The sequence below is a fragment of the Pygocentrus nattereri genome, chromosome 17, assembly GCF_015220715.1.
Source record: "Pygocentrus nattereri isolate fPygNat1 chromosome 17, fPygNat1.pri, whole genome shotgun sequence".
Classification (NCBI taxonomy): Eukaryota; Metazoa; Chordata; class Actinopteri; order Characiformes; family Serrasalmidae; genus Pygocentrus; species Pygocentrus nattereri.
Window position 1 is genome coordinate 30,577,658 of NC_051227.1, and position 6,000 is coordinate 30,583,657.

Below are 6,000 nucleotides of genomic sequence, written 5' to 3' on the forward strand. Positions count from 1 at the left end.
GTAGATGATTACTGTCATGGCATGGCTGCCCAAATTACAGCCTTACGAAAGCTAACATCATCTCCAATCTGGACATGATTGGACGTTGTGCCCCTCTCTTTAAAATCCTAAGAATTAGGTAAATATGGGATCTGTGAACGTAATGGGACATGTTTTCTCCGCCCACAATATGCCCACCGGCTTTTTACCATACTGCAGTTTCTCTGAACCCCCAAAATTAAAACCAGTCCGACAGAAGGCCCCTCCTAAGGCTTTGAAGGCTCTCTTTTTCAAGAGTCATTGCAGAGAGGGTTTGTATTCAACACATTGTACTGAGTAGTGTTTTTGTTCTCTGTCCGTGTTTAATGTCTTCCACACTGGTATTTTAATTTCATTTCGTCCCCATAAGTATCTCTCTGCAAGCCCTGGCGTTATTTTGTGGTCAGTTAACATGAGTCTATAAGTTGACAGGAAAGGAGCGCTCGCTTTATTTTATTTCCTCGGAAATTTTGAGACCATAATTTGATTACAGAGCATCTGTTTTGGTGCAATCAACACGCTTCCTGTTGCGGTAGTCGTTTTTTGTCATCAAGTCTGGTGGGTGGCTCTGGCTGACGGACAAGAGGCCTCACATGCATGCAGCTAATGAATGTCCTTCTCTGTGTGGGTCAGCAGTTAATGCCCCCCCCTTGTTTCCCTGGCTGCAGGTCCCCTCAAGACTGACAGTTTTGCAGAGAAGAGGCCCCTCCTCGGTGTGTGCAAGAGCACAGGATCCTCAGGGTGAGTGCAAAACAATGACATCACTTCCTCAGACAGCTGGACCTTGGCTCTGTTATGTCATGTGCTGCTGATGCCTTCATTTCTGTGGGCCCTACTGCATACACAGACACACACACACACACACACACACACACACACACAGACAATATAGCCATAAAATATTGGGCTTAATGGTCAATTATTATTATTTGCTTATAATAACGGAAACAAAGCTAATATGTTATTTTTTTCAATTACTCATAGCACATGAGCCTAAGGCCTTCTTGCTCAATGCCAAGTGTCATGTAGAAGGGCATAAAACCCTCTGTAAGTAGCCTGTGTTGTAGTGGAATTGTTCTCTGGAGTGATGGAGCACATCCAGTAAATTTGGGATGAGTTGCAGTGGTGTTTGTGATCCTGAACGAATCATCCAACATCAGTATCTGACCTCATTAATGCTTCTGTGGCTGAATGTATTCTGTAATGCAGGAATGCAGGACTTTTATCTAACACAGAACTTGGGAACTGCCTATACATGAGACGGGTCAGTCAAAAATATGACAGCACAACCACAACTAACTGGAAGTCTGGCAATCTGTGCAGCATTCAAGCCTGAAAAAGTGGATATTCTAGTCCTATTGAACAAAATAACAGGCGTAGTTTAACAGCATACAGCATAAGATATCATGTGAGACAATGCATATGTGTCAGATATGTGTATATTTGTAGCAAATAAATATCAACTCTCATATTGATATAAATAATGTCAAATGTTAAAAATGTCAAAACCATTCTAATTCCAAATAGCCATTAAATACTATTTATTTATATTTTGTGAAAGGTTTAATACCATAGCTTCCATGCCATTTCTCTGTGGACTTTATTGACATGCATAAGCCTCCAGTGAAACCTGAGTGGAGAGGCATTTTAAAGTTGTTGCCTACTGCTAAAGTAAACTACAATATGTCTAATGGAATGTTCCATCATTGTCCAATTTATGACATTTTCCCCTTTTTTAAATGCAGAAGGAGCCCAAGTGATGGCCTACATTCTGTGTGACATTTAGACATTATGAGGTACAGATCTTAAACACGTTTGAAGACCTGTAATTTGCTGTACATAACAAGCAGCTTCAAAGACTTCTTGACTGTGCTGAAGGGTCATAGGAATGGTCTATAGTGAGACAGCCCAAACCTTACAGGCTGACTGACCACCTCGTTCCAGAGAGCCCATGCTGCCTCAGAATCTGCCACAGCTCTAAATGATGGGAATTCTGTCAGGCGTGTGCCGCTGGCAGACAGCAGAAAGACTCTTGGGCAGTTTGGCTCAATATTGCTGCCCTAGGCAATGTCTGCCAGCGTTTGACACGCTCTTCTCTGCTACAACAAACCTAAAGTCAATGTTTCCTGTTCAGGAAATGGAATAAGGAAGTCTGTCTTCAGCTTGCATTGACTGGGACCACCATCATGATGGTTCCAGGGCTGCAGTGCTTTGTAGGCACTCAATCAGCCAAATGCTCCATGTCTGCCGTGAGACAGGCTCTGATGGTTTGGCTTTGTCCTCCAATGATGGTTAAAACATGCATCTTGTTGAAAATCATAACCCTCTTCCCCCTGGCAGAGTTAGCATGGCTGCTGCTATGTTCCATTGGAAGTAAACAGTTGATAAATAGTTCTAGTGTTACCTCTTTTATTCCTTTTTTTTTATCTTTTTGCTTTTTTTTTATTACTGCTTTTCAGCGTTGCTTGTCTTCAAAGGAAAAGTTCATAATCTTAGTAAAGTCCTCACAATTTTTAGTATATAATCATTTTGAAATAACAGCTTTTGTCAACCACGAGAGTGGATGCTGTCTTGACACTTAAATGGAAAACACATTGGGTTGCTGGCTGATATAGCATTGCTGGTTTAGAAGTTGGTTCAGTCAGCTTTAGGCTTAGATTACAAGATTTGCAAATTAAAGGAAAACCAGAAAAGGGAAAAAGCATGTGTGCCGAGTCCTTTGCGGCAGAATTCCAGCCAGGCACACTCAACATAATTTTATCAATGGAAAGGATTACGCCTCAAGTCCAAACAATGTATGGATCTAGTGATTTTCCTGACAGGAAAGTACATAAGCTAAACTTCATGCTGTGCACCAGTGCCAGTGGGGCCTGTGAAGGAATGCATGCACTACTAAGTCCCTGATAGACCCCTGCTTGTGTCTGGAAGGGCTTTCGGTTTCCACAGTGTCGTTATTGTTATTTTCTTTTGTTTTATTTAATGCTGCAGGTATTAAAGTGTCTACATTTTTAAGAGCGCACTCTCATGAATGTGGATTGAAACGGGGCATTTAACTGTTTGTGGGCGTTGCAGAGGCCATGTTCGAGGGGCTAAAAGTTCATCCCTCAGAAAGCTTGCTTTTGTTCTTTGACATGTGGAGAAATTAAGTTGTTGGGCAGGCAGAAAACAGTGCCCCCCCCCTTCCAAACTGCTCCTTTCCCTTGAACTTTCCAGATTTCTTCTCAGAGGATGTGGGCATGGTTTTCCAGTAATGTAGTCCTCTGTCATTGCGGAGATTATAGCTGAGCTTCTTTCAGAGGCTGGGACACGTGGAGGTTCAGCTGATGGTCCATTCCTCTCAGGCCTTGAGTCCTGATTTTTCGGCTCCTTTGTTACCACCCAGTGCCTGGCTCTGGGACACTGGTAGCCTTCCAGCACTTCACCCACTTTCTGTTTCCACAGCCTGAAGCCCCTCTCAGAAAGTCTTTTTATTCAAATATCCCACAGCACAACACACAGTGCAGTGTTATCATAGGGACGAGAAGTGTTTTTAGGATCGCTCTAATTATCCTTACTTGATGCTGTATACGTGCAAAGTCCTGCTGGCACCAAATGCTTGGTTATTAATTACACAATAGCTTGGGGGCGGGGAGCCCAGCTCACTCTGACGACTATTTTTAAAGAGACTTAGCTAAAGCCTATTGTAATGGTAAGCTGTGCTTTTCATTGCATTTTCATCACAGTTTTAAACCTTAGATGTGAGGTATCCCTTCTAAAGTGTATTAAATGACAAATCTCTGAGGATTTGAGAGACAGTGGACTAAGAGGATTGGGGAAGTGATGCTTTTAAACTCCATGAAACTGTTGTGCTCTGTCTATCACACCCAGTAATGTGGCCTCACTGGAAATCATGGTCACATCACATCCACAGGTCTGATAACCATTCAACTCACAGGTTATCTTAAATGGAATGTGTAAGATTAATAATGCTTTCCTTTTTCCTCAATAGACTTTTTTAGTTGTTAATTTAAAAGTTTTTGTTTTATTTTTCTGCTTTTTGACATGTGACTGGGAATAATTAAAAAAAAGAATAATATAATGAATAATCATTTTTTTATGCTATAATTAACTGTTATATAGACAACCACCAACAAAATGTGGTTCAGTCAAATGACACATAATTGTGACCCTGAAACTTTCAGACAAACTTTCAGACAAACCTGAAATGTGAGAGAGATTTATTTATTTTTTACCCTCACATGATCTCAGACTAAATAAAATAAATGTGGTCATATGTGTAAATCACTTTAACCATTAACCTACTGTGGTGTTTATTCATATTTTACAAATGGCAGTATTAAGTTAGTAAAAAGCATGACCAGAATTTTGCTTCATTTGCAACTTTCTCCATTATAAGATTATAGAATTATAAAGCTGATTGTGATGCAGTTTGAATGAAATGAAAGGTGGGACTCCACCTATTTTACCTTGCTCTTCTTTTTGTTCTACTTGTGTTCATTTGCTGAGTGGACATTTCCAGATTATTGTACTACTTCTTCTAAATTTTAAAGCAATTTGAGAGCACATTCACTAATATGACTCTGATAAATATGCACAATCCTTTCTTTGAGCATCAGGCAGAAGATAAGCATAGTTCTTTCTGATGGGGGATCCTCCAGAGTTGATGTTATTTGGAAAGTTCATGCCAGATGCACAGCATACGTCAGATCATCAGTGTGCTGCTTCATGCTGACTGGATGGCCACATAACTCCAAGTCTGCAAGGATGAGAAAGCACAAGCCTTTGAAGTGTGCTTTTCTTTTTAAGGGCACTTGTTTAAAAGCGTTTTTCCATTACTATTCCTTTCCTTATCTTTTCGAGTAATTGCCGGGAGGTTACTCAGACATGTAATGTCATACTTTGAGTGGTTATAAAGACAGTATTATAGCAGATACTGCCATTTTTAACTCTTAGTGTTTTTAGAGATTCTCTTGGTAATATCTTTGATATGTGGAGGTGTTAAATCAGGATTATCTTTGTTGTACTAGATTTAATTCATTATGATTTCCTTTTATGTAATTCCTGTATGTGACCTCTGAGGTGAATGAAAAACGAGAGCTCTCCGTCTCAACTGTTCAGACTTTTAGTCAGGATGAATGTGCTCATATCTTTGCTGTAAGCTGCTAAATGTGAAAGAAAGGTGAGAGAAATAAGTGGTCCTTAAGTAATTAAACACTGTAAACACCAGCATGAAATGCATGGTGCCTCGGCAATAGGATACTTATTCAATGTGTTTCCAATATGCATGCGAATCCATGGCAGAGCCCGGTGAAAGGAGAGGAAATGTATTTCTGGCAGACATGGAGCTGCGGTTGAACTTTTTACCCTAATTACTTTCCCGCTAATGCCCGCGGCATGCCGGAATCAAAGGGCCCCCTCAGGCCCCAAGAAGCCTGTGATGTGGCCAGCGTTTGTTGTGTGTTGAAGCTCGGCTCGAAAGAGGCAGGGGGAGTGAGAATGCAGTGAAAATTTTGACAGGATTTTTCTTTTTAGAAAATGTCTGTTACCACCCACCTCACTTGTTGCTTACAAAAATAGAGTAATTGTCTTCATCTGTGTTTTTACTTTGCTGTACTTGGAAGTAGCTCCTATGAATCAATGTAAGAGGCTCAAGGGACAGTTATGTACAGATGTAAGATCAGTTATGTATTTTCAGACGTACATGTACACTTATGAACTGTTTGATGTATGTCTCCAAAAGAAAAGAGGGCAAAATGCACAATATAAAATACAGTCTTTAAAATGTGACATACATTCAAAAATTACTATCATTAGAACATTTCCTTGTATTAGATTAACCATTTCCACTTCTCGAGGAAGTCCAGCATTTATAGTAATAATACTGTCAGTGTCTAGTTCACCAAATGCTGTTACAACAAAACCTTGTACCTCCAAAATGGTAACAGTAGAGGAAGAAAGTGTTCCATTAATGCAAGTTAATGG

The 6,000-nt window shown here is 40.2% G+C and overlaps 1 protein-coding gene across 7 annotated transcripts in view; it reads left to right on the forward strand.

Moving 5' to 3' along the window:
- Nucleotides 1-6,000, forward strand: part of bcas3 (BCAS3 microtubule associated cell migration factor) — a 290,913-nt gene that overhangs the window by 21,181 nt on the left and 263,732 nt on the right. For all 7 annotated transcript variants that reach the window (XR_005131735.1, XM_037546827.1, XM_037546829.1 and 4 more), the window contains exon 7: nt 687-759. Coding sequence is in view for 6 of the 7 variants with exons in the window: in XM_037546827.1 (XP_037402724.1) it covers nt 687-759 (73 nt within the window). In the remaining variant the exon portion in view is untranslated. The remainder of the gene's footprint in view (nt 1-686; nt 760-6,000) is intronic.